General features: G+C 52.3%; 1 protein-coding gene across 2 annotated transcripts; it reads left to right on the forward strand.

The window, feature by feature from the left end:
• Positions 1-4,245: 4,245 nt before the first annotated feature.
• Positions 4,246-23,923, forward strand: MEOX1 (mesenchyme homeobox 1). Of its 2 annotated transcripts, XM_028092782.2 has the most exons (3): positions 4,246-4,726; positions 20,871-21,043; positions 22,329-23,923. In XM_028092782.2, exons 1-3 carry the CDS (start codon positions 4,258-4,260, stop codon positions 22,449-22,451), a joined length of 765 nt encoding a protein of 254 aa, XP_027948583.1. In that variant the 5' UTR covers positions 4,246-4,257; the 3' UTR covers positions 22,452-23,923. The 2 variants fall into 2 exon arrangements, with proteins under 2 accessions (XP_027948583.1, XP_027948585.1); XM_028092784.2 differs by lacking the exon at positions 20,871-21,043.
• The last annotated feature ends 1,823 nt before the right edge of the window (positions 23,924-25,746 follow it).

Consider the following 25,746-nt stretch of genomic DNA (forward strand, 5'->3'; position numbering starts at 1 on the left):
CTACCACTAAAAACTGTAAATCAGGCAATGGCGAGAGCTTTCCTAGGTCACCTCAAACACTTCTCTCATCAACTTAATGGAGAAGGAAGGAAAAGTTTATTCCCACTTTACAGATGAAGAAACTGAGGCCCAAGTGATAAAGTGAGTTGCTCAAAGCCATTCTGCTTACTCATGGTTGAGCTGGGATTTGAACCCAGACTCTGCTGGTTCCCAAGGCCAAGATCATGACCCTCTGTTGTGTTGCCATAGAAAAAGGTATTGAGGGGTGCCTGGGTGGCTCAGTCAGTTGAGCCTCTGACTCTTGGTTTCAGCTCAGGTCATGATCTCAGGTGCCCTGCGTTGGGCTCCAGGCTCAGTGGGGAGTCTGCTTGGGGATTTTCTCCCTCTTCCTCTGCCCCTCCCCCTGCTCTCTTTCTATCTCTCAAAATAAATAAAATAAATCTAAAAATAAGAAGGAGGAGGAGGAAAAGGAGGGGGAGAAGAGGAAGGTGGTATTGAGGGGCTAGGCTGGGCCGTCTTCATCCTCCAAGGAGACGTGACCTGCCCAGTGTTCCAGCAGAGTAAGGAAAGAGAAGGCATAATGATCCGCACGTGCACCACCCACTTCTGTCAGCCAACTCTGGTCACAGCATCTGTTCGTTTATCCCCACAACAGCCACATGAGGCAGGAACTGTCCTCTCCCTCTTGCCAGTGAGGAAACTGAGGCTCAGAAGAGGGATGTGACTTGCCTGAGACCACAGAGCTGATGGAGGGCCGGGCCCCACCTCGTGCGTGTCCAGGCTCGAGCCCCCAGGCCCCAGGCTCCCCTCGGACACCTGGGTGGGGTGGCCTAGCACGCACCGGAAGCAAGTCCATGGCGCCAAGGACAAGCCTGCTTGTCGCACACAATGGGGGAAATTCCAAAAGTTCCTTGGGGTGGCTCAGGTGTGGCCCGGCCGACCATCCTCCTGACGCACGCTTTTCCTCTTCCTCCTCCCGCCACCCCAACAACAACCAGAAGCGGGGTCCCCTCCCTTCCTGAAAACCCTGCTCCCCTTGGCCGTGCAGCCTCAGGGCTTTTTTTCCACAAACAGCCACTTCCATCCATCTCTGTCTGGGGGCCTGCGGGGCCTGGAGGGGGAAATGCTGACTTTGAGGAGGTTAAAGGTGCTGGTGCCCGGCCTTCAGCTAACAAATGGGCTGCCGTGAGGGGAGGGACTGTTGTTTTTTCCTGGCCTCTGAAGAGGGGCCTGTCAGGAAGATGTAGAGGCCAGCAGGCCCCCGGCCGCGCCCCGCGGGGCGGCTGATAGACGCGGGCAGCTGCGCGGGCGCCGGGGTGCAGGGGGGTGCTGGGCCCAGAGGAGCACACTGCACCCCTGCCGTGCCCCTCTCGCTGCCCCCCTGACCCCTCGGCCCACCCCTTCCAGGGGCAGCGGCTGGGCCTCCCCAGGCCGGGCCTCCCTGCGACTGGGCTCCCCCAGGCCAGCTGCAGAGGAGGCCGGAGCAGGAGTCCGGTTACAGCCGCGGGGCCAGGCCCCCCGGGAAGGTTTTCCTGGGGAAGCTGACAAGCCAGGGCTTCCTCCCAGCCTCCTGTGGATTCTTCTAGCGCCCCCACAGCCTGGAGCCCCTCGAGGGACTGCACGAGGCTATGCGGTAGAATTTCCTCAGTGCTCCTCCCTCACAGTCTCTTTTTGGAATCCTTGAGTTAAGGAGAACGAGATAGGCGAGGGAGGAACCATGTTTATCTGTCACCTACTCGGAGCTCCACGTCCCAGAAATGACTCCTTTAGATGCTCAGATGTTTGTGGGGTGGGCATTCCGATGCAGCAGGGCCGGGCTGCTCGGGGTTTAGAATCCTGGGTCCTCCACCTCCTGGCTGTGTGTCCCTGGGCAGGTTACCCAGCCTGTCTGTGCTTCCGAGTCCTCTTCGGAAACACGGGGCTGATGAGAGAAGCGCCTGCCTCACAGGGCTTTTGTGGGGATTCCTTGGGGGAATATGCGTGAGGTGCTGAGGTCACTGGGCGAATGTCAGCGAGGACTATCATCCCAGAGGAGGAAACAGAAGCTCAGAGAGATGGGGTGACGTGTCTCAGGGCATGCAGCTGGGAAGTGGCAGAGCCAGGATTTGAACCTGCACCTGTCGAACCCCACAGTCCACGCTCCTTCCTCTGTGTCAAGCTGCCCCAGAGGGGATGCCTGAGGGCGACTCCTGGTTCTGCCTTTTCTTAGCTGTGTCCTTCTGAGCTAAGCCTCATTTTCATTTGTAAAATATAGAACATAATTCTTAATTTACCCCTAATAGGAGGGTCATGAGATCCAGAGGAGAAATGTGTGTGTGGGGCGCCTGGGTGGCTCAGTTGGTTAAGCGACTGCCTTCGGCTCAGGTCATGATCCTGGAGTCCCGGGATCGAGTCCCGCATCAGGCTCCCTGCTCAGCAGGGAGTCTGCTTCTCCCTCTGACCTTCCTCCATCTCATGCTCGCTCTCTACCATTCTCTCTCTCTCTCAATAAATAAATAAAAATCTTAAAAAAAAAAGAAATGTGTGTGTGACAGCTAAGTCCCGGGCAAAGCAGAGAGATGAGTCTGGTTCCAGGCAGTGATGCAGTCCTCCCTCCTGGCCTCCAACACCCTGCCTGTTCCAGAAGCCCGATGCCAGTTTCATGAAGAGTGTGTGTGCAGCCTCCAGGCTGCAGGGCTGAGGCCCGTGGGCCCTCCTGGCGTCTTTGGAACCAGCCAGCGCACAGCTAGGTCCGTGCCCATTTCGGCCCTGATCCTGTTGCTCTGGGCCGTGGAAAGATTCAGTGGGAGGGGAGCTCTGGCCCGTGTGCTTGGAATGTCATCCTCCCAGAAATTATATTAACCCTCGTGAGAGACCCCAGGGTGTGGGGATCAAGTAGACTGATGGACCGACTGAAATGGCAGTTGGCCCGCCTGGTGACAGGCACTGGCCAGGAAGACCATGTGATCGTTTGCCAAAGAGAACTCCCTTGGGAACGAGAATCCCCCTGATTCCTATTTCCATGCCCCAGATTTCACAGGAACCGTGGCCTCCGGGGCTGGGGTAGGGGAAGCAGGTGGGTGGAGGTGAGGGGGCCTGGAGAAACTTCAAGAACCTTATCTAAGAGCCTTCCCTTTGCCGTGGAGAAAAACGACTTGAAACCTCCCTAGAGAAGAGTGTGGCTAATTGGCATGTAAGTCGGGGTTAAAGAACGGAAGGAAGAATCTGATTGTTTTTTTAAGTTACTGAGAAAGTGAGAATGTCGCTTTGGGCTGAGAGAAATAATGTTTTTCCGGGGTGCGTCTTTCTTTATGCTACAGACCCTAGTGGGCCGCTGAGACCTGCAAAAAAAAAAAAAAAAAAAAAGATTTCTTTTAATCCACCTTCCTCTTTGCAAGCAGCAGTAGAAGGACCTTTAAATCAAATGCAATCAGCAAACTTGTCTCTTGCACTTATTCCCTGCTTCACTCCCTGGAATTTGGCACTTGACAGATTCTGGATCTGACTTAAGGCTTTTTCCAAATCCAAGACTTGGGGCATTTTGTTAACTGTGCAATAAAATAACTTCATAGCGTAGAAGAGGCACATTAAAGAAGTGGTGTGTGTGCTGCTGCTCTCGCTCCTTAAAATGAAAAAAAAGAAATACAGACCATGTTTCTTTAAAAGTCTCCATCTGCAAATCCCATTAGATGTGCATATAAGGTTTCTGATGATTAATAGTTGCCTGCTCGGGTTTTGGTTGGAGGGGACCGTGTGTGTGCTGCTTAACCCCTCCCTCTCCTCTCTCACGTTTCACTTCAGAAATTTGTCACTCTCTCCCCACCGCAGGATTTAAAAGTGTGTCTCACAGCCCCAGGCCAGCCCTCTGCAGGCATTCGCCCAGGGCTCCAACACAAGCACTCGTCAGCTGGTGCGTCTGGGTGGCGACAGTGAAAATGTTTAGTGTCATCGGCGACAAATACACGTCCAGGGGACCCCAATAGGCAGGCTGGTGTGGTGGGGGGGGCGGGGGGACAGGCAGGAAGCCAGGAGTGAAGTCTGACATAGGTGTGTGCACACACATCCGTGTAGCTGGTCACACGTGTGCATACTTGAAGGAGACTTTAGTTTTGGTTTTTGTTTTGGTTCCCAGGGTGAATTTTCTGCTGAATGGTTCCCCCTCTTATTTATTTATTTATTTATCTTTTTTTTTTTGCATTTTTAAAAAATTTGAATATAAACAAAGTGTAAGAATCCAAACTTTGAAAAGACTGAGGCGCGCGCAGCAGGAGACGGCAGATGGATCCCGTGGCCAGCAGCTGCATGAGGAGCCCCCATCCCCCAGCCCCGGGCTGGGGCTGCCTTCGAAATCCCCACGCAGAAGGCACTGGGGGCTCAGGTCTGCCCCACTACCCGCCAACACCGTTCTCCTTCCACCAGAAACCAGACTTTCCGGCGACAGCAGCGGCAGCGTACCCCGACTTCTCGGCCTCCTGCCTGGCAGCCACCCCACACAGCCTTCCCCGGGAGGAGCGCCTCTTCACTGAGCAGCACCCCGCTTTCCCACAGCCCCCGGACTGGAACTTCCCCGTCTCCGAGGCCCGGCGCAGGCTCAACCCGGGCCCAGCTGGGGGCTCCGGGGAGATGGGGGCCAACAGCCCAGGCCTGGTGGACACGACGGGAGGCCCAGGTGAGGACTACGAAGTCCTCGGGAACACTGCCCATGAGACAGAGAAGAAGTCAACCAGACGGAAAAAGGAGAGTCCAGGTATGTGACCGAGGAGCAGCTGAGCGTTCCTTTGCTAGGTTGCTTGCCCTCTATGAGTCGAGCTGCCCTGACCCTGAATTGCAAACGATATTATCTAATCTACCCAAACGCAGGAGTTGCCTTTGGGGTTTCTTCTACTCAGAGTTCCAGGATTCTTTGGTCATGGAGGCTGTATCTGTGCCCCCAGCACTCCCAGACCCCAGGAAGGTTATGCCAGCAAGTCAATGAAATAAGATCCACAGAGATTGGGAAGATACATGGGATGGAGGCTCGCTGCGGGCTGGCAAGGGCTGGAGAGGGGCTTTCCTGAATCCGGGCTGCCTCCAGGTCATGCTTCTCCCCACCGAGCCCCAGCAGGCTCCAAATGGTCCCAGAGCCAAAGGGTTTGCTCACCGGGGGAGTGAGCTGAGATGGGAGCTTGGAGGGCTAGGACGGAGGCTGGGACCCCAGGGCATCAAGCAGAGCCGGGACCCTCTGTCTCTAGGATCCTAGAGGCAGAGAAGCAGACGGCTGGGATGGGAGGGGCAAGGGCGAGGAGGAGATGGAGTGCAGAGATTTGGGACAGACTGGCCCCGAGGTGTCTATCATTCTGCCCGTGTCTGAGCCAAGAGGGCAGCTCAGCGTGCTAAGGTCTGGGCGACCCCCAGGGAAGGCATTCCCTCCCCTCCCCGAAGGGTCCTCCTGAGGGATCACCAGCCTTGGGAAAGTCAGGGAGGCAGGCAGCCAAGGAGACCCAGAGGCCAGAGGATGGAACGGCCTGCTTATTAAGATCCCAGCTCCTGTCCGTCTCCTCCCTGTGGTGGGGACTGGTTTCCTCATCTCTCCATGGGACCCTCCTGGTTTCTCGTGCCGCCCATTCACCTTCTGTCTGGTTCCCTGTCCCCACCTTGCCCCCCCCCGTGTCCTCCTGAACCCATAGAGAACTTTTCTCCCAGGGCTAACCAGGGGCGGGCAGAAAACGAGAGTGTCAACCAACCAACGAGAACACTCTGTGCTTTGATTTTGCAGAGCACTTTCCATGTAGCACAGGTTTCCCGAGCATCTTCTCTTTGCGGAGCACTGGCCAAGGCCTGGGGGGGGGGGGGGGCGGGTTGCAGAGATGAATATGGACGTCTCACCCGCAGAGGGCTCAGACTAAGAGGGAGAAGAGGGCTGCAGATGCTTGTCTGGCAGTGGATGTGTTATGGACAGAGAGGGGGGTTCAAGGTGCTGCAGGAAACACACGTTAGCTCTTTGGGGTCCCACCACTGTGCGAACTAAGCACGGCGGGTCTTACCAGTATCTCTGTGCTGTACGTGTGGAAAAGCAGAGACAGAGTTTGAGGAGGACCCTGACAGAATGGGGTCTAGAGAGCGCCCCACTCATCTGGATTGGCTCAGGACTTCTCTGTGTTTAGCCTTGAAAGTCCAGTGTCCCAGGAAACCCCTCGGCCCCGGGGCCAATCAGGACAGTTGGTAACCCCGGGATCAAGCTCAAAACCTGGACCTCAGACCCCAAATCCCACACCCTTCAGCAGATTTCAAGCATAATCCTCATTTTGAAATATTTGGTCTCCACACTTAAAGAAGCCCCTCTCTGTGCTCACAATGGATGGCCACAGCCTAATAGGAGGGCCCTTTAAGTCCCCAGCTGGTTAAATCCTCAACTCTTCCTAGCCCCTGCTGGAGATGTGCCGAGATGGGGCACTTTCTGCTTCTCCTCACCGAGGGGCTCTCAGCGACTTGGCTCTGCGCCTGGCTGAAGAGCTCTCCCTGCCGGGGCGCCTGCCCCGTAGCTCCTCCATCTCTGCCCACACTTCCCTTGGCCATATCCAGACACTTTCCAGGGACCTGGGAGCCGAGGCACTGGAAGGCACAAGCAAAGGACTGGGCTTAGGTACAATCATTCTGCATTCCAGCAAGCCCCACATGTGCCTTCTTTCCTTTGGGTCGGTGGCCTGTGGCACTGCGTTAGGGAGCGAGCTCACGTGCCAAGCAGCTGGCCATCCCAAGAGCACGTGGACTCCCTCCACTGAATGTCCTGCAACTCTTCGGGGCAGGGGGGTAGTTCTTATCCAGGAGCGGTCCTGGGCTCCCCCTCCGCATCCCCTCAGGAGCAGCGGCAATGGCAGCAGTCAGGCAGGGCACAGCAAGCTGAGTTTCATTCATTCTCTGGGGTTCCAGACCCGCTCTCTGTTCAGCACGAGAATCTTTCTGTCCCAGCTAGTTGCCTGAGCCTTCCTTTGGAATTGAACTGGAGAGGGCGGAGGCAGGAAAGATTAGCTTCGTAAGAGCCTGAAGGAAGGGAAAAGCAGAGGAGCAAGGCCCCCAACCAACCCTAGGAATCTGGAACCCAAGAGACAAACCCACAAAGAACCCCCATCCCACTCCACCAATTCCGAGCCACCTCGTGGAGTCTCTATTTAAACTTTTGATGTTTTGTTCATCATGGATTTTTTGCATTAACTCTGATTTCTTAAAACATGGCATTAAAAATATTATTCCACTTGATGACTGAGGGGTTTGACACCGCTTGCATTTTGCGCCCAACGTGAGTGCCTCACATGTCTCACCCTGGCCCGTGCTAAGCTGTCTCTGAAGGTTAACCAGCCATCGATCGGAAATGTGTTTTCCATAGTTCTTCACGGGCAGGCCGGCAGGTTGGCATGTCAGCACCACAACCATGGGACTTTGGAAAACTTCTTAATTTCCTGGGGCCTCCATTTTCCCAGCTGTAAAACGGGATTCGAACCAAAGTACCTTCCCTACAGTCACTGTGAAGGTTAAAGGCAGTGATCCGTGAGATCAGCCCTGTGCCTGGCATGTGGGTTCAATAAATGGCAGCTGTGTTATTAGGCCCATATTTCCAGAACCAGACTTCAGAACATGTTGGGGGGGGGGGCGGGTGGTCAATGGAATTGAATTTTTCCAAATACGCTGACTCAGAAATTCCTGATTCTGGGGTATAAGACATGGGAACTCCTTGCAATTATTGCTGGTCCTCAAATCCAGTTGTCGTCAGTTAGGAGCTTGGAACCAAGAGACCTGCTGGAGAGGTTGGGGGATGAGGTGTGCTTGGCGAAAGGATCCTGCACTAGCAGGCCGAGGAGGCTCCAGCAACAGAAAGTTACTGAAAGTTCGTCTCAAGAGGAACGTTCTCTATTCTCCCCTCTCCTTCGGCCAGCCCCAGCTGCTCCCCTGTCATTCCCACTGGAAGTGGAGCTGATTTGCTCAAGTAAATGATGAGGAAAGCAGGGGGCCCTGGCTTCTGCTCAGAGACCTTCTGTTGGTTCACAGCACAGAACTGATTTAGGAGACCAGTGTGATGTTATCTCACTGCAAACACTCCCAGCCCCTGGCCCAGGGGTGTCAAAGAGCCCTGCTGGCAGGGACAGCTGCGAGGCCACTGTTGTTTGCCCCCGATCTGTCCATCTGTCTGGCTACCGTGGTCGTCTTTAATTTATGGGAATGAGGGATTTCTCGGTGATTTCCTGGCGGGGTTCAAGGGAAGGTCGCGCGTGATCCGCCTGGCTGTAGGTGAATCCGATCGCCCGCCAGGGAGAGCCCCCTGTGCTTGGGCTCAGCCCTGCTCACTGGTGCTCTCACGTGCTCCCTCTGCCTTCCTCAGACTCGCCTTGTCAGTCTCCTTCGTCTCCAACACGTGTGCCTCCCCAGGCTTATCCTTCCCTGACTTCTCCCCTGCAAGATGTGATCCCCACCTGCCCCTGTGCAGCCACACAAACTCCCAATTTCTCCTGAGGTTTATAAACCCTCCCCAGATCGGCCCCTTTCTCCCACCTGCTCTCTGCCACCCATAGCGCCCCCCTGCCCCCCACCCAGCCTTCCCACCTCTACCCTCCCTGCCACAAGCCACACGGGTTCACTTGCCCCACAAACACACCCCGCTTTTCTCTCCCCTCAACCCCATTCGCTGAAGCACTTTCCCTTCCATCCCTCCCCCACCACTCCTCTGCCTATGGAAGTCCTTATTTTAACATCCAGCTCAAAAGCCACCCTCTCCAAGGATCTTTCTTCTCTTTTTTTAAGTGTATGGCTCCGCTTGCCCATAGCATCATTGCAGTGAAAGCCGTTGAAAAAGTTGCAAGTTTTAGTATCCACTAGAACTTGTGCTGATTTTCTAAATAGGTAGCTCATAACTTCATAAAGGAGTTCTTCTGAGGTTTCTTACCATGGGACATCTTGTATTTGAAATCTCCTCCTTAAAAATGATGATCAGGGGCGCCTCACTGGCTCAGTCAGTGTTGTGTGTGACTCTTGATCTCAGAGTCGTGAGTTTGAGCCCCACGTTGGGTTTAGACATTCTTGAGAAATAAAATCTTTGAAAAAGTAAATAAGTAAAAATTATGATAAAAAACACATAACACAAAATTTGCCATCATGATCATTTAAAATTTTTTTTAAAGTTTTATTTATTTAAGTAATCTCTACACCCCACATGGGGCTTGAACTCATGACCCCGAGATCAAGAGTCATGTGCTCCTCCAGCTGATTTTTAAGCATATGGTAAAGTAGCGTTAACTATATGCACATTGTCCTGCAACAGATCTCTAGAACTTTTTCATCTTATAAAACTGAAACCCTATATCTGTTGGAAAACAACTCACCTTTTCCCTCTCCCCCAGGCCTGACAAATAGCGATCTATGTTCTGTTTCTTAGAATTAGACTACTTTAGGTGGCCAGTCTGCCTCAGGCTTCGCAGGGGTGGTGGCCAGAGCAAAGCTAATGTGGGACTGTACCATGGTATTGGATGAGGAGTAAATCTAAATGGAACACAGAGTAACTTTAGGCCAAAGATAAACCCTTCTCACTTTGCCTTTTAATAGCAAGTATTATTAGAGACTGATCTAGAAAAGAGTTAGACTACTTTAGATATTTCAGATAAGTGGAATCATGCAATATTTGTCTTTCTGTGATTGACTTATTTTACTTAGCATAATGTCCTCCAGGTTCATCTGTGCTGTAGCAGAGAACAGACTTTCCTTTTTTAAGGATGAATATTATTCCACGGTTGGCATAGACCACATTTTCTTTATCCATTCATCTGTTGATGGACAAACACTTGGGTTGCTTCCAAGTGGGCTATTAGGAATAATTCTGCAATGAACATGGGTGTGCAAATATCTCTTCACAATTCTGCTTTTGAATTCTTTTGGATATATACCCAGAAGTGGAATTTCTGGATCCTACAGTAATTCTATTTGTAATTTTTTGAGGAATTCCCCTACTCTTTTCATATAAGATGATATCTCATCATGGTTTTGATTTGCATTTCCCTAATGCTTGGTGATGTTGAGCATCTTTACATAGACTTGCTGGCCAGTTGTAGATATTCTTTGGAGAGATGTCTATTCAAGTCCTTTGCCCATGTTTCAGTTGAATTGTTTGACTTTTGTTGTTGTCTTGTAGGAGTTCTTTATATATTCTGGATATTAATCCCTTATCAGCATATGGGTTGCAAATATTTTTGCCCACTCTATAGGTTGCCTTTGCATTCTGCTGTTGGTCCCTTTGCTGCATAGATGTCCTTAGGTTTGAGGTAGTCCCATTTCTCTGTTTTTGCTTTTTGTTGCCTGTGCTTCTGGTGTTATATTCATGAAATCATTGCCAAACCTAATGTCATGAAGATTGTTCCCCATGTTTTCCTCTAGGAGTTTTATAGTATTAGATCTTGTGTTTAAGTTTTTAAACTATTTTATTTATTTATCTTTTTAGAGAGAGAGAGAGAACGTGTGTGGTGGGGGGATGGGCAGAGGTTGAGGGAGAGAGAGAAAATCTTAAGCAGACTCCATGCCCAGCGTGGAGCCCAATACAGGGTTCAATCTCACGACCCTGAGATAATGATCTGAGCCCAAATCAAGTCGGACGCTTAACCAACTGAGCCACCCCGGTTCCCTTTAAACTATTTTGAGTTAATTTTTTTATATGCTGTAAGGTGAAGGTCCAGCTTTATTCTTTTGCATGTAGATATCCAGTTTTCCCCACATCATCTATTGAAGGTTGTCCTTTCCCCCCTGTGTAGCCTTAGCACCTTTGTTGAAGATCATTTGACCATATATGTGAGGGTTTACTTCATAAGAATTCTGTTCCATCGTTCTCTAGGTCTGACTTTATGCCAATGCAATACTGTTGTGATTATTGCAGCTTTGTAATACGTTTTAAAATCAGAAAGTGTGGGCGCCTGGGTGGCTCAGTTGGTTAAGCGACTGCCTTCGGCTCAGGTCATGATCCTGGAGCCCCTGGATCGAGTCCCGCATCGGGCTCCCTGCGCTTCTCCCTCTGACCCTCCCCCCAACTCATGTGCTTTCTCTCTCTCTCATTCTCTCTCTCTCAAATAAATAAAATCTTAAAAAATAAAAAAATAAAAAATAAACAAAATCAGAAAGTGTGAGGCCTCCATCTTTGTTTCTCTTTCTCAGGATTGTTTTGGCTGCTCAGGGTCCTCTGAAATTTTTTCTATTTTTGCAAAAAATGCCATTGGGATTTTGATAGGAATTACACTGAATCTGTAGATCACTTTGAGTCATAAGGACATTTTAACAATATTAAGTCTTCCAATCTATAAACATAGGATGTCTTCCCATTTTGTTGTGTCGTCTTTCATTTCTTTCAAAATGTTTTGGAGTTTTTAGTGTACATTTCTTTTACCTCCTTAGTTAAGTCTATTCATAAGTGGGTTTTTTTCTTTTTGATGCCATTGTCAATGTAAATTATTTCCATAATTTCCCTTTCAGATTGTTCATGGTTTGTGGATAGAAATGCCGCTGATCTTTGTGTGTTGATGTTCTATCCTGTAACTTTGCTGAATTCATTCATTAGCTCCGAGAGGTTTTTTTTTTTTTTTTGTGGAATCTTCAGGGGTTTCCATATACAAGACCATGTCATTTGCAAACAGAGATCATTTTACGCCTTCCTTTCCAATTTAGATGCCTTTTATTTTTTATTTTTTCACCTGATTGCTCTGGCTAGGACCTACAGTATTATGTTGACTAGAAGTAGCAACAATGAGCATCCTTGCTTGTTCCTGATCTTAGAGGAAAAGCTTTCAGTCTTTCATCATTGAGTATGAGTTTACCTTTCATCCAGAGTTATAGCATATGACTGCTTTTCTCCCTAAAACTGAAGTGTCTGGAGGGCCAGGATGGTATCTGATTCACCTATGCCATCTCCCTCGCACCTACTGGAGCATTTACTCCAGGAGGAGCTCATTCACTGTGTGATCAGTACTCTCCATTACAGCCTGGTGTTCATTCATTCGTTTTCTCCCCTTCTTTCTGAGAGGGCCTCCACTGGCTGGCTTGAGGGTTTCCACCATGTGTGATGTCCTTCTGTAAAATGCATCAGGACTTTTATAGACTCACTCATGAAACGGTGTGCAGAGAGCCCAACTTTGATCGTAAAACCAGCCCGAATCAAGGCTAGTGCTGGGGTCAGAAAGACACATAAACAGCCACATATGGAGGCTAGGCTGACTCTGCATGATTCCCCATGGGGTACTCAGGTCAGCTCCCAAGTACCAGGGCCACCACGGCTGCTGTGGCTGAGCAATGAGGTGGACCCCATGGCAGGAGAGTTACGGGGGCCGGCTGTGGCTGGGCGGCTAGAGGGCCCAGCTGTCCTAGGGACACGTGGCTATGTTTCCGGTCTAGAGGAAAGGGCACCTTTTTCTAATTTGCAGAGAGGTCTCCTGTGGACTAGCATCAGCCTTGCCAAGCACCCCTCCTGGCCTTGCTCCCTCTCCTTAGTGGTTGAGCACCAGCTATGAGGATCGGGGGCGGGGGCAGGGGTGCGTCTTAGTCCACCCGGGTTGCCAAAACAAAATACCGTAGACTGGGCGGCTTGAACAACAGGCATTTATTTTCTCACAGCTCTGGAAACTAGAAGTCAAAGCTCAAGATGTCAGCCAGTTTTAGTTTCTCTGCAGGCTTCTCTCCTTGGCTGGCAAATGGTCCTCTTCTTGCCACGTCCTCACTCGGTCCTTCCTCTGTGCGTGGGCACCCCCGGTATCTCCCCATGTGTCCCTGTCTCCTCTCCTTATAAAGACACCGGTCAGATCGGATCAGGGCCCACCCTAACCAGCGCTTCATTGTAACCTAATCATCCCTTGGACGATACTATCTCCAGATAGAGTCACATTCTGAGGTCCTGGGGGTTAGGACTTGAACATATTTTTTTTTTAAAGATTTTATTTATTTATTCATGAGAGACAGAGAGAGGAGCAGAGGGAGAAGCAGTCTCCCCGCGGAGCAGGGAGCCCGATGCGGGACTCGATCCCAGGACCCTGGGATCACGACCTGAGCCGAAGGCAGATGCTTAATGACTGAGCCACGCAGAGCCCAGGACTTCGACATATTCACAGGGGAGGCAATTCAGCCCATAAACGAGAGGCAGAGGGACAAGGACAAGGCTCCAGCAGCAGCACCAATGCTCCAGTGAAAAGCAGCATCTCACAGGGGTGCGCGACCCCAGAGTTTTCCTGGCCCCAGGTCCCTTTGGCCCGTCCAGCTTTCCCACTCAGAGCATCGTTTCTGGCTACAAACAGATCCCTGCATGCTTATCTTATACCTATAGGGAGAGACACTTTTAGGAATGTATCTAAAGCAGTGGGCTGTTTGGCAGCGGAAGAAGGAAAGGAGGTGATAATGAAATACACGGACAACGTCCGTGTCACTTGGGTCAGCAGAGGGACACTGAGTACCATGCTGGGTGATCTCCTATCCATGCCCACCCTCTTTGCTGGGCTGCAGCCTCGTAAAGGAGGGGAGGGCAGGGCAGGGGGGCGGGTTTCAGGGGCTAATGTCAAGTGCACTGACAGGGCAGACCCAGACCGAGTCCCCATCCACAGCTTCCGTTCTGCGTGAGCTCGGGCGAGCCCCACACCTCAGAGTCCCACTCTCTGAAAAATGACCACGGTATCTACACCATAGGGTTGCTATGGGACAAGATGGGATCACAGATGTAAAGACACAGCCAGCACTTGGTAACCCCTCAGTCCACTGTTCCCAAACCCACAAAGGAGCCCTCCTCTTTTCAAAATCTTCCCTGATCCTGGCGGCATCCCAGGTGGCCTGTGCTCAAAGCCTGGCAAGGCAGGGACCCAAGGACAGAGGGGGCCTCGGAAGGCTGCTACCAGCTGGGCCAGCCTGTGTCTGCAGGCTCACTGGTCCAGGGTCACTGCAGTGCTGGGCAGGGTGTGGTCTGAGGGGCCACAGTGGCGGCAGCCCCTCTCATTCCAACTCAACCCCAGAACCCCCAGCAAGGAAGAAGCCTTAGAAGCCAGAGTGGCCAGTGTGGAAGGAGAGACAGGAACTCCCTATTCCTCTTGCCTCCTGCCTCCTGCCCCCTGGTCAAAGCTCCTGCCCCCTGTCAGGCAGAGGTTGGGGACCCCATCAGGACCCTTAGCCACTGTCTGAACTCAGAGGCATCAGCACAAAACCCATGACCGAGCCCGCTCAGGCCCCACCCAGATACAGTCTGGAAGTTCTGCAGAAAATCAGTATCCACCAAAGCAGCAAAATTCTGACCAGCACCTAAGACATAGGGGCCCAAAGAGCCGTTGGGCTCTAAGAAGGTCAGTGGAGAGGTAGCCTCGGCCCTGCCTACCGCCGGCCAGGCTAGGGGCTCAGGAGTCCCGCCCTACTCACCTTTTTCTCTGGCTTGAGCAAGTCAGGGCGTCTGGGCCCAGGGAGGTGGGGATGAGCCCAGAGGCAGAGCAGCTCTTTCTGAGGGCAGGACTCGAGGTCCCTGCAGGCCCCGGGAGGCAACCCCTTCCCCCCTGTGCCCTTTCTGCTCACCGAGCTGGGCTTCCCTGGCATCTGGCCAGGATTCCTTCCCCGCCCCCTAACCCAGCATTTTCTAGTTCGTGTTTTCCCTGTTTTCCTTGAACACAGTGGTGGAGGAACAGTGTGAGCAGTGGGGCCTGGTCCTGAAGTCCACACTTCCTTTGGTGACAGCTGAGGGTGACATCTGGAACGTATAAACACAAACAAAGTCCACAGCTGCCCATGCCTCCCCCCAACCCATCTCAGAGGCTTGCTGCGGCTCCCCGCCCTCATTTCCACTGCCTCCCTTTGCCTTCACCTCTTTGTTCCCCTCTTCCATGGTCCCCCACACCCCATCTCATTGCCCATCCATTCCACTCTCCCTCGTACCTCATAGCCTCACTGCCCCCACCCCACAGGGGTCCCTCAGCAAAGACTACTGTAGCACCAGGCATTTCCATTCCAGAAGAATCTGCTTCTCTCCCAGCAAACATACTTCGAATTCCCCAGCCCCGCTGCTGGGCTCCTCAAAAAGGCTGGGAGCCCTCCCTATGTCTCTTCGGTCACCTACCGGAGAGACTAAGGGCCCAGACATTGAGGTAGGTGGGCCTCACGGGGACCCAATGAGAAAGGAAGCCAGGGAGGTCCTGGATGCAAATGCCCAACTGGTCTCGGGCTGGTTCCATCTGGGTCCTGTCTATTTTGATGGGCTTCGACTCCTCCTGAAGTTGAAAGTATCAGAACTAACAAGGATGTCAAAGGCCAGCACTGTGACAGCCCAGGAAGCCCCAGACACCGTTTTCAGAGGGTTTGCCAAGGTCTCGCCTGCTGACATTATGCCCCAGGGATTCCCCTCCCCCTCCGCGTCCCCGACGCGCACACGGACACATCCCTGGGGTGAGCACGGCCTTCATGCTGGCCACCCCCCTCCCAGGGTAGCCCCGGAGTGGTCCCGGGGAATTCCAGCAAGCCTTTTTAGTCTCTGGGTCTTCATTTCCTCCTCTGTTCAATGGGCTGATGTGTACCTTACCTACCCTACAGTATACGTAAAGGACACAACAGGAAGCGGCCTAATGTGTGGAAATAGCTTCCTGTCACGGAAATCTGGGTTTGCAGTCCAGCCCCATCTTGAGGCCCTCTCTCGCCTACTCTAGGCTCTGCTGTAAAATGGAAAGGTGCCCAGAGATCAGCTCTAAGCCTCTTCCGGCACTACTGTTCTAGGATTCCGTAGTATATATGCAAGCCCCAAAGACGTTTACCTCTGGGGAAAAGAGATCCATTGTCAACTGCGGAAGTGTTATTTGAATGTACCGCATGTGACTTTCTATCTGGTCTTGGATAGGAATTTATGTAAAACGCTGTGACAACTTGGGAGTAGGGATACAGGCCTCCAAAAAGCCGTGCTCCCCAGAGTCTGTCTGAACTTCCTTGTGGCTCCGATAAAGCTGTCTGCTAACTTTAGGAAGGCCTGCCAAAACTGACAGCTTTTTGTGAAATAATTTACCTTGGATGGTGTAAAAGCTCCTGGTGCAGACCGCAATCACACATACATCCTGTTTGCATTGCTCTGGGCACGACGGCCCCGACACGGCCCGGCCGGCTCTGGCTCGGAGGGTCCGCGCAGGGGCTGGGGCAGGACGGAGCTGCTCCTCCTGAGCCCCAGAAGGCAGCCTGCTGAGCACCAGCCTCCTCCCTCTGAACCCCTGCCCCTGAAAGAGAAGCAGGGCCAGGACGCCTGAGATGTGACTCTGGTCCGTGCTGTGCCTGTGCCTGGACTCACACCTCCGCTGGAAGGCTGACATAACAGTGACCAGACACAGACCCAAGCAGAGACGCAGAGAAGTAGCGGAGAAGGGAAAACAGTTAAAAGGCCAGACGCTGGGAAGGCATCCCTTTCACACAGCTCTGGAGACGTGCTAGCTTGACAAACGTCGTCTCGAACCTCCACCGTGAATCACCTCTGCAGTGATATCTCCAGGGGAACCTGTGCTTACGGTTCTTTCAGACGGAGGGTCACCAGTGCGCCGGGCACGGTGCTCGGGGTTAACACGCGGTATCCGCAGCATTTTACCTTCTCGGCAGCCTTCCGAGCATGGGGCATGTAGCTGTTCTTGTTTTGCAAAGGAGGAAACTGAAGTTCAGAGAACGTGAGACACTTGCCCAAGGTCAGAGAGCTCTTTCTTGGAGCCTGCTCAGGCCCAGATTCTCCAAGGGCTCCTCAGACACATCTCCTCCATTCGGCTCGGGGTGGGGAGTTTTGCACATCAGCGGGAGACAGAAACTCCCTGGCATAGCCCTGACCTGTGAGCTGAAGACCTTGGGAAGGCCGGGGAGGGCCTGGGGACAGAGCACACAGCAAGACTCCAGATCTGACTGAAGGGAGGAACTAGGAGCCCAGACAAGAATATTTGCAACCGGAGGGGCCTCAATTTCAAGGCCAGGGGTTCTTAACAGGAGAGAGAGTAGGAAGAGGAGAAGAGATGTCAGGGCTGCATACTGGGAAAGGACTCTGACACCAGTCCAATCCCGTGCTCCTCCCCATGAGGAAACTGAGGCCCGGAGTAGGAGGCAGGCACCTCATCGAAGGTGTACTCTCCTGGGATCAAACTGTCCTGAGGGTAGTGTGCATGTGAGCGGGCAGACTAACCCCCACCCCCCTCCCAGCCAGAAATGGCTCCCGGTTTGTCTTCATCCTTCTTTTTCTATGTTGATGACAATGTTGCAGAACAAAGAGAACCAGAACTTCCACTTTGATTGCCATAGCTAGCCTCCCCTACTTCAGGCCCTCTTGTCATTTCTAACAGTGATGAGAGGCCTTCTTCCCTGAGAAGCTGATGAGCAGGTGTCCTCTGGGTGCTGCTCTCCCAGCCCCCTTCGCGGTTGTTGCCCCAGGTTCACTGACTTCCCAGCCCCAGCTCCTCTGTCCCATTTCCTCTTCTTTCCCACCCTGAGGCCCAGCGCCTACCTCGGGACAGTGAGGAGGTGGGCAGGGAGGGGCCCAGTAACCAGTCCAAGATCAGCTCAAAGGGGTCCTCTCCCTACCTCCCCTCATCTCTCTTGGGAGGCTAAGGTGCAGGACTGGAGAGAGTGGGCTGTTTTCTGGGCTTTCATAGGCACCCGTGTGCACCTAAACAGGCCTAGGAGAAGGGGAGTGTCAGTGAGGGCATCAACCCAGTACAGGGCCTCCAGGAGCACTGGGTGGGGAGACTCTGGGTCCAGCCCTGAGCCTGCCAGATGCAGATGGAGAAACTGAGGCCAGCATTGACCACTGCACCTCTAGTCAGATGAATCTGGGTCCCAATCTCAGTTCTGCACCCCGCCCCCCACCAAACTGCTGGACACACCAGGCAAGTTCCTGTGCCTTTCTGAGGCTGCTTCCTCCTCTGAATACTGGGTTGGATCTAGCAAATGTTTAGCAAGTACCGTACCAGGTACAGTAACAAGTGAGAAAAAGCAGTTTCATCCATGGGGGGAGAAAGAGAACACTATTAATCAAATTATCACACAACTCCACTTGATGATGCTAAAGGGGACAATAATAGTAGCTCCTCCTAGGGGTGTTTTGTGGAAATGATTAAATGGATCTGAGAACACAGAGGCCTTCAAGAAACCACAGCTGGTACTATCCCAGCCCCTCAGATGGCATCTCTCAGAGTGGAAGAATTGGAAGAATATGTTTTTGTTCAAGCACTTTAAAGTTTTAAAAGCATTTTCCCCACACAAGAGCTGGTCCAGGCTTCCCAGTAACCCTGGGAGGTAGGTGCTTTATTTTCTCCAATTTCTTGATGAGGCAACTGAAGCCCAGAGAGGTTAAGTGACTTCCTCAAAGGCCCCCAGCGAGGAGATGGAGGCCTCAAACCTTGACACGAGTCATCTTGGTTTCACACCCCCTCAGTCGTGAAAAGGAAGGGCTGGGAACCACCCTGAGCCCTGGGACAGGAGTGGGTAGGAAATGAGCTGGGTCTCTGCCCGCCGGGATGTGCTCCGGGAATGCTGCCCTCCCTTCCCGGGCCGGTGGCAGCCAAGGCCGGTGCACTGCTGGGGATCCCCGGCCGGGGGTGTGCTGCGCGTCCTTCCCTCCAGCCCACGCTCCCGCTCCCACTGGAGGGGTCTAAGCCAGCCTTCCCCCCGAGCCTGTGGGACGCGCCCCTTCCTGCCTCCGGGCGCGCCCCGCTGGTGGCCAACCCCGAGACCGGGCAGCCGGGCACAGGGGAGCCCCCGGGGGGAAGGCGCCCCTCCGCCTTCTCGGTTCCCGCAGGGGCACCCCCGATCGCTTTACTATGCCCCCCACCCCCAGCTCCTCTCCCGGCTCCTGCTCGGCGGGGACGGAGGGCCTGGAAACTGAAACACAAGGGACTGAATGGAAAGCAGGAGAAGGAACTGCGGAGAAGGAAACCAGGGGGCTGAGGTTCCCGACTGGACCAGGGCTGACGAGGGGTCTCCACCTCCCCACGCGCTCCGCAATGTGGCTGCTTTGGGGAGGGGTCTTCCCTGCCCTCTACAAACCCGTCTAAAAGCCCCCACCTCCGGGCCAGCCCCCGACAACAGGGACTCCCCCCCACACACAACCAGGACTCCCCGCCACACACACCCGGGCACGCATGAGGTCCCTAAGGGGGTACAAGGTGGGGGCACCGCTTTCAGTAAAGCACCTAACTCTGAGCCACGGGGCCTTCGGGTCTGTAAAAGGACAATGAAATGAAAGACTTCCAAATTTTGGAGCCTGTAGCCATTCACCAGACACGTGGCCGGCATTGTTAATTGTGTGGGTGATTGGTCTCCTTCGGGCTGCCTCCCCACCCAGCTCCACCACTGAAGTGAAGGTAGAACCGCCTCTCAGCTTGCTGGGGGGCGGGGGGCGGGGGAGCGGGAATAACATATAGTCCCTGTCGTTTGTACAGCACTCTACAGTTTGTAACCCCTTCCTACGTGGATTTTATTTGAACAGCATGTGAGTCAAACTGACTGGGTTTGATTTCTGCTTCAGCCAGTCACTGGCTGGACCAACTAGATGAACTTGAACAACTTGTTTAAATGTCTCTGGGTTTACTTTTCTGGTCTATACAGTGTGGGGCTAATACAAGAACTTACCTGGCTGAGTTATTGGGAGGATTAAGTGGCTGATACATGTAAGGTGTTTGCTCCCTGCATCCCTGTTAGCCGCTATGATGGAGCTCCTGCTGTGTCTAATGCAGAGCCCAGAACCTTCCAGACTTGGCCCCTCCTGCTATCAAAGTGGGAAAGAAGCTTAAAGCAGCACTTCTCAATTTACATGTGCACACAACTCCCCTGGGGATCCGGCTAAAATGTGATTCTGATTCAGCAGGTCATGGGTAGGGCCTGAGATCCTGCAAGTCTGACCAACTTCCGGGCCCTGCTGCTGTGGCCATGGCACCCTCTGAGAAGTGAGGTCTTAGAGCAGGGGTTTGTAAACTTGACCGTGTGTCACAATCACCTTGAAGACTTATTGCTGGGCCCCACCCCCAGAGTGTCTGATTCAGTAGGTCTGGGATGAGGCCCCAGGATATGCATTTCTGACAGTTCTCAGGTGATGGTGATGTCTCTGAGGACAGAGAGCCTCAGTTTTAGAACCTTTGCCCCACAAACTTATAGCCACTACTAGTGTCAAACGGGGGGTGGGGGGAGTGGAGTTTGGATAGTAGAAATCATTAAACAGCCAAGAGCAGCTTCTTGTGCTTTGGGGATAAAAAAAAAAGTTTGGGGTAGGGGCGCCTGGGTGGCTCAGCTCTTAAGCGTCTGCCTTCCGCTGGAGTCACGATCCAGGAGTGCTGGGATTGAGTCCAGGGACCGAGCCCTGCATCGCGGGCTCCCTGCTCAGCAGGGAGTCTGCTTCTCCCTCTTCCCCTCACCCCGCTCATGCTCTCTCTCTCTGTCTCTCAAATAAATAAATAAAATCTTAAAAAAAAAAGTTTGGGGTGGGGGGTGGATGCACCTGAGGCCGGGAGCCAGAAGACTTCCCAGTTCTCAGGGGGTTAAAGCGCTAGAAGGAATGATAAAGGGACAATGTGGGTTCTTTCTCAATATCCTTTAAAAAACAAGAGACACAGGGGCGCCTGGGTGGTTCAGTTGGTTAAGCATCTGCCTTCAGCTCATGTCATGATCCCAGGGTCCTGGGATCGAGTCCCGCAACAGGCTCCCTGCTTGGTGGAGGTTTGCTTCTCCCTCTCCCTCTGCCCCTCCCCTCTGCTCATGCTCATGCGCGCGCTCTTTCTCTCTCAAATAAATAAATAAAATCTTTAATAGAAAATAAAATAAAAAATAAAAACAAGAGAGACAGGAAAGGCTGCGCTGCCCTGACTCTTAAGGACAAAGGAAAGGGAACCTCTGCGGCTCACATGTTCCTGTTTGGGATGCTTTCTCCCCAGACAACCAGGAGAGCCGAGGGAAGCCCGAGGGCGGCAGCAAGGCTCGCAAGGAGAGGACAGCCTTCACCAAGGAGCAGCTGCGGGAGCTCGAGGCCGAGTTTGCGCACCATAACTACCTGACCCGGCTTCGGAGATACGAGATCGCCGTGAACCTGGACCTCTCCGAGCGGCAGGTGCGGTCCAGGGGGCCCGAGCTCCTCTGGCCATCCCTCCTGTCCTCTGCTCTCTCATCCCCCAACCTTCCCACCACTCCTGCCTGAACCTTCTCCTTTCTCTTCTCCCTCTGCCCAGTCCAGTGGTTCTCAACTGTGCCTCTACCTGAATCACTGGCAGAGAGTTTAACAACATCGATGTCTGGCTTTAGAGACTGTTTCCATTGGTCTGGGATAGAGTCCAGACATCAGCATTTTTTCAGAGTTCCCCTAGGTGGTTCTCACGTGCAGCCAGGGTTGGAACCTCTGATCTGGTTATTCCCAAACTTAAGCGTGCACTGGAATCACCTCAGCCCTTGTTTAAAATGCAGATTCGAAGGGGCGCCTGGCTGGCTCAGTCAGTGGAGCAGACGACTCTTGATCTGGGGGTCATGAGTTCAAGCCCCATGCTGGGTGTAGAGATGGATTACTTCAAAAATAAAATTTAAAACTCAAAAAACAAATGCAGATTCCATAACTCTGGAGAGTGACTTTGCAGTAACAATAAGTGGGACTGGGAGTCTGCATTTCTAGTAAGTTCCCCAAGTGGTTCCTGGACACCTCTAAAAAAACTTCCTAGCCCTTTTGTTTGGGGTTTTCCCTCAGAGCCTTCCACCCACACCCACGTTCTAACATGGAGTAAAGTATTATAATAATAACGGTATTTGATAGCAGCTTTCAGTTGATGAGGGGCTCTGCCAGAGTGCTCGGTTTAGAAAACTAAGATTCAGATCCTGCCTCTACTACCTCCTAGCCCTGTGACCTCTGGGACATGTCTCCTGACCTCTCTGGGTCTCCAGAGTCATGACCCCACCCTGCAGGTAATGCTGAAGCTAAGATGAGAAAATACGCAGACCAGAGCTATCTAAACTGACAAGTGTTTTACGAACGTGCCTCAGGATGAGGCTGGTGATCCTCTGCTCCCAGACCCTTGGGTAACAGAAGCTAGAGGGAGGAGGTGTTGACACCGGAGGCGGGGGGGGGGGCATGTGAAAGTAGGTGGGGCCAAATGCCAAGTGACTTTTAGACCCTGTCCCCAGACTGGCAGGCTTTCTGACACAAAGACAGGGAGACACAAGAGAGGTCTCTGGGCAGATTGATGTGTCCTCCCTTTTGTCTTGATTCCTGGTGCCTTTGGAGGAGCGGGAGAGGACAAGTGGAGGTTCCAGTTGGGGCCCCTAGAACTGCAAACTGCTGTCTTGAGCATCAATATGGGGAGGTAATTGTACCTCCCTTGATGACCAGGTTCCTTTGCTTCCTCCATCAGGTCAAAGTGTGGTTCCAGAACCGAAGGATGAAGTGGAAGCGTGTGAAAGGGGGTCAGCCAATCTCCCCCAACGGGCAGGACCCTGAGGATGGGGACTCTGCTGCCTCTCCAAGTTCAGAGTGAGATTCTCCAAGAAGAAAGAAAGACTGAGGACTGAGCCCCCTACCCAGCTACCCTCACCCCAGTCCTCACCCAACCCCTCTTTCACCTTCTCCCACCACCCCCCTTCCCAGGGCAACCTCTCCACGTCTTGCAATGGCTCTTAAACACAAAGCTGTCCAGCATCCCTGGGAGCCTTGAAGTTTCCCGGAAAGTTCTCTCCAGTTTTGCTCTGTCTTAGCAGCCCCTTCCCCAAGGCCCTTACTTCCCACAGTTCTCATGGAATCATACAGAAGCCCGACTGGACCCAAGCGAATCTGGGAACAGCTCCAGACACACTGCTGCTTGGGGTCTCTCAGCTGCTGCCCACCTCTCCTGCTACCCCCTCCCTCCGACGCCAGCCAGCCCTCCTCCAGGCCCGGACACCACCTGGTCTGCTGGGTGAGGAGCCTTGGGACCAGCTAGTGACCTGTGAAACCAAATACTCCAAAGGAAGGAAATGACTGGAACACATACACACAGCCTAGACCACCCTTCCTTCCTGGGCTCCGTATCTGAGGCTTTGGGGAGCCTTCAGTTGTCCCGAAACCCCAGGGAGAATCATTATGAGGAGAGCTGAGGACAGAAACTCAGCGGCTGCCAATCAGAAACCCAGTCCTTATCTCCCAAAGTTGTTGGCTGAGCAGGCAAGTTTATAACACGGGCTGGAGTGGGACAGTCGGAGAAACAGCCTGGTGTAGGTGGTCCCCATACGGGCCCGTTCACACTGGCTTGACTGCGTGGCTAAGAACGGACCCAGGGCAGCACCTGCCTCTTCGGAGTCGATTCAGGGATAGAGCTGGGACTGCTGAGCCGCGCCCCAGAGCCACGGAGCAGCTATTCCTTTTAAATCCACAGTTTGGGGATTGAACACCTATCCAGACGCTCACATTATTGAGTTGGGGGCTGGGAAGTGTCCCCCATGTCCCAAGGATGAAGAGATCGTACTAAGCCCAGTGAGTGACAGCCTAGAAATGTGGAACCCTGCAGTAGAAGTATCGTGTGCTTTCAAGGGACCCTGTCTGCAAATGGGGACAAAAAAACCAATCCCTCTTTCTCCATGGGATGCATCTGAGCCCTTCCAATGTGTTCCACGATTGCCGTTATGACGGGAGGAGCTGCTAAGTTTATGTTCGGGAACTGCCCAGATCTTCTGGGGTGACACTCCAGGACTGATGGCCAAACAGCTTGGGGTGACCCAAGCCTTGGAGAGAGACCCCTGCTGGCCTCAGGACTCTGTCTCCCAACACCAGCTGGTGTTGCAGAGGGAGGTCAGCAAGAGTTTGGAGCTCTTGTGTGTAGATTTAATCACTCACATGTAAAAAAAAAAAAACCCCACCTCCCCATCCCGAAAGGACAACCGCTCTGGAAAATGATTGCCAAACGAGATGGCTGGTTAGAGCACGTGTCATTTTTTCTAAAGCATATTTCATATATTTTCTTAAGATTACGTCAAGTTAACGGTGCAAGGTTAATTCACTTAGTAAGAAAACTCTTGGAGAAATAAAATCAATAAAAGAGCATAGTTCTCAGGCCTTTTTCTTTGTAGAGCTAAGAACCGTGTTTTCTCTGTGGGCAACCCTCTGATGCTCGTGTGGTGATCAGCTGGACAATGTCTAAAAACAAAGAAAAAAAAGGGAAGAAATCACTTAGATCAAGGTATCCCCTTTTAGGTTCTTCAAAATGTGGGGGTGCAAACGTCATCATTGGAAAAACTATGTTGCTCGCCCTTTGTAACTGCATTGTCATCCCCCCTTATAAAATGTTAGCTGTCAGTGTCCCTAACCTACGGCTTATCAAATCATTGAAGTTCTGTAAGCAAAAGATGAATTCTTTTGTTACTAAAGGAATTTTGGCCATAAACTAACCACCCCTAATTTGGGGGGGGGAGCAGAGGGAGAGGAAGAGAGAGAATCTCAAGGAGACCCCCCGCTGAGCACAGAGCCTGACATGGGACTCGATCTCACGACCCTGAGATCATGACCTGAGCCGAAATCAAAAATCAGACGCTCAGGTACCCCAGATGACTGAGGCACCCAGGTGCCCCCCCCCTAATTTTTAAGTTCAGAATTTGTAGGTTTTGTGTCTCAGGATAAAACAATATACATCAATAGTAATAAAAAATGCCACAAGAAGAAATGTCCTCAATCTTATGTCTTTTTAATTAAAAAAGATTTGTCTCACCAAGATGTTAGCCCCATGGACAAAATAGAACTGGCTACAGAGAGGGGATGGAAGGAGCCAAGAGAGGAGACCAGGCCAGGATTCGGCCTTGAGGCAGTCTGGGCCCAGCGTGGGCACTGACCAGAAATGACATCATCAGGAGCTAGCAGAGGAAAGCAGACCCACAAAATCAAGGTGCCAAAGAGAAGGTTCAGGTTCAAAGACAAGCAAAACAGACAACCTCAAGCATTCCAACACCCCCTCCTAACTCTACTCCCCTGGCTTCAGAAGATACTGACCTCTCCTGCTTTTCCTTGTCTGTCCAGAATGTTCCTTCTCTGTCTCCACCGCTTTTGCCCCCACTGCTGGTTCCCGAGCTTTCTGCCTTCTACCTACTGCCTTCTCCACTCTTCACGCTCTGCCCAGATGGTCCCATCTACCTACAAGTTTTTTATCGAGGCAAAATATGCATAACATAAAATTTTAACCATTTTTAGACATACACTTCTGTGTCGTTAAGTACTGTCCCACCGTTGTACAACCATTGTCACTATCCGTCTCCGGAACTTTTTCATCTTCCCAAACTGAAACTCTATACCCATGGAGAAAGAGCTCCCCCTTCCCTCCTCCCTTCCGTCCACCTACATTTATATAGCGTTTACTCTGTACTGTGTTGGGCACTATTCTAAGTACTTTATGTAGCCATCCCAAGAGGTAGTACCAGTATTCCTGTTTTACTGATGACGTGACCAAAGCAGGGAGAAGTTGAGTAAACCACCAAGGTTTTATAGCTGGTTAGTGGTTGTGGTAGAGCATATGATTGGGCCCGATTACTTCCTCCCTTCTCCACTAGGGTAATATGGCTCCCCGATCGTTGTCATCTGCTGTACCTCCCACGGGAGGAGTGTACTTCCCCACTTCATTGACCCCAGGCTTGTCTGTGTGGTTGGCTTTGGCCAACAGAATGTGAACAGAAGGGCCAGGTGCCTGGGCTAGCGGAAGTTTTAGAGTCCTTGTGTCCCTGCCATTGCTCTTTGGGGATTCCACCATGAGCCCGGGATCCAGAATGAGTAACACGTGGAACAGAGTCAAAGCCAAACCTTCATATCTCAGTGGG

The sequence above is a fragment of the Eumetopias jubatus genome, unplaced genomic scaffold (genome assembly GCF_037043125.1).
Source record: "Eumetopias jubatus isolate StellerSeaLion01/CBP00866 unplaced genomic scaffold, mEumJub1_p1.0 scaffold_10, whole genome shotgun sequence".
Lineage (NCBI taxonomy): Eukaryota > Metazoa > Chordata > Mammalia > Carnivora > Otariidae > Eumetopias > Eumetopias jubatus.